Source organism: Lepidothrix coronata, unplaced genomic scaffold, assembly GCF_001604755.1.
Source record: "Lepidothrix coronata isolate B3197 unplaced genomic scaffold, Lepidothrix_coronata-1.0 Scaffold580, whole genome shotgun sequence".
In the NCBI taxonomy this organism is placed as follows: domain Eukaryota; kingdom Metazoa; phylum Chordata; class Aves; order Passeriformes; family Pipridae; genus Lepidothrix; species Lepidothrix coronata.
Genome location: NW_016690760.1, coordinates 15,890 through 17,715, shown reverse-complemented (window position 1 = coordinate 17,715; position 1,826 = coordinate 15,890). Strand labels below are relative to the sequence as shown.

Below are 1,826 nucleotides of genomic sequence, written 5' to 3'. Positions count from 1 at the left end.
AGGGATCGGGATCAGGGATTGGGATCAGGCTCAGACTCAGGGATCGGGCTCAGACTCAGGGATCGGGATCAGGGATTGGGATCAGGCTCAGACTCAGGGACTGGGATCAGGCTCAGGGATCGGGATCAGGGATTGGGATCAGGATCAGACTCAGGGATCGGGATCAAGGATTGGGATCAGGTTCAGACTCAGGGACTGGGATCAGGGATTGGGATCAGGCTCAGGGATCAGGATCAGGCTCAGGGATCGGGATCAGGGATTGGGATCAGGATCAGACTCAGGGACTGGGATCAGGCTCAGAGTCAGGGCTGGGGCTCGGAATTCCGTCCTTGCCTTCCTCGTTGTCCCGCTCCGCTTTCCCGGGCTCTCCCCCCCTCCGGGCCCGCTCCTCGTCCTCGTGCTGCTTGTGCTGGATGCGCAGGAAGAGCGCCCGCTGCGCCGACGGCAGGAACTCGGGAATGCCGGGAATGCCGGGAATGCCGGGGCCCTTCCCCAGCCCGGGGGGGCCCTCGCAGAGCCCCTCGGGATCCAGGGAGGGGTCCGGGAACAGGGGATCCCCCCCCGGCCCCTCCAGGGGCTCGTACCCGCCGTAGTCGTCTGGGAAAGGGAAAGAAATTCGGGATGAGAAAGGGTTTGGGATAAGAACGGGGATTTGGGAGGAGCCATCCCGGTTTTCCCACTGTCGGAGAGGGCTCACAGAGCACCTCGGGATCCAGGGATGGATCCTGGAACTGGGGATGGATCCTGGACAGGGGATGGATCCTGGAACTGAGGATCCCCCCCAGGGGCTTGGAGTCGTCCAGGAAAGCGAAGGGGGGGAAATTTGGGATGAAGGTGGCTTTGGGATGAGAACAGGTTTGGGATAAGAACAGGGATTTAGGATAAGCACAGGGATTTGGGATGAGCTATTCCCAGTTTTCCTGCTGCTGGGGGGGGCTCTCAGAGCCCCTTGGGATCCAGGAACGGATCCTGGAATATCAGATCCCCCCCCCAGCCCCTCATAATCATCTGGGAAAGAGGGGGAAATCCGGGATGAGAGGAAGGATTTGGGAGAGGTGGGATTTGGGATGAGAAGGAGGATTAGGGATGAGAAAGAGCATTTGGGGTGAAAACATGGATTTGAGAGAAGAAGAGGGATCTGGGATGAGAAGCAGGATTTGGGATGAGAAGGAGGATTTGGGAGGAGCATCAGAGATTGGGGATGAGGAGGATTTGGGATGAGAAGGAGAATTTGGGATGAGAAGGAGGATTTGGGCTGAAAACACAGATTTGGGAGGAGCAGCAGGATTTGGGATGAGAACATGGATTTGGGATGAGCAGCAGGATTTGGGATGAGAACATGGATTTGGAAGGAGCAGCAGGATTTGGGATGAGCAGCAGGATTTGGAATGTTAAGAAGGATTTGGGATGAGAACACGGATTTGGGCTGAGCAGCAGGATTTGGGATGAGAAGCAGGATTTGGGATGAGAACACGGATTTGGGATGAGAAGCAGGATTTGGGATGAGAACACGGATTTGGGATGAGAACACGGATTCGGGATGAGCAGCAGGATTTGGGATGAGCAGCAGGATTTGGGATGAGCACACGGATTTGGGCTGAGCAGCAGGATTTGGAATGTTAAGAAGGATTTGGGCTGAGCAGCAGGATTTGGGATGTTAAGAAGGATCTGGGATGAGCACACGGATTTGGGATGAGCACACGGATCTGGGATGAGCACACGGATCTGGGATGAGCAGCAGGATTTGGGATGAGCACACGGATCTGGGATGAGCACACGGATCTGGGATGAGCAGCAGGATTTGGGATGTTAAGAAGGATTTGGGC

The 1,826-nt window shown here is 56.0% G+C and overlaps 1 protein-coding gene across 1 annotated transcript in view; it reads right to left on the bottom strand.

The window, feature by feature from the left end:
- Nucleotides 1-1,826, bottom strand: part of ZC3H4 (zinc finger CCCH-type containing 4) — a gene marked incomplete at its 5' end in the record, with an annotated part of 19,008 nt that overhangs the window by 1,643 nt on the left and 15,539 nt on the right. Inside the window, one exon of the mRNA XM_017839928.1 lies at nt 334-597. Within this exon, the coding sequence (XP_017695417.1) occupies nt 334-597 (264 nt within the window). The remainder of the gene's footprint in view (nt 1-333; nt 598-1,826) is intronic.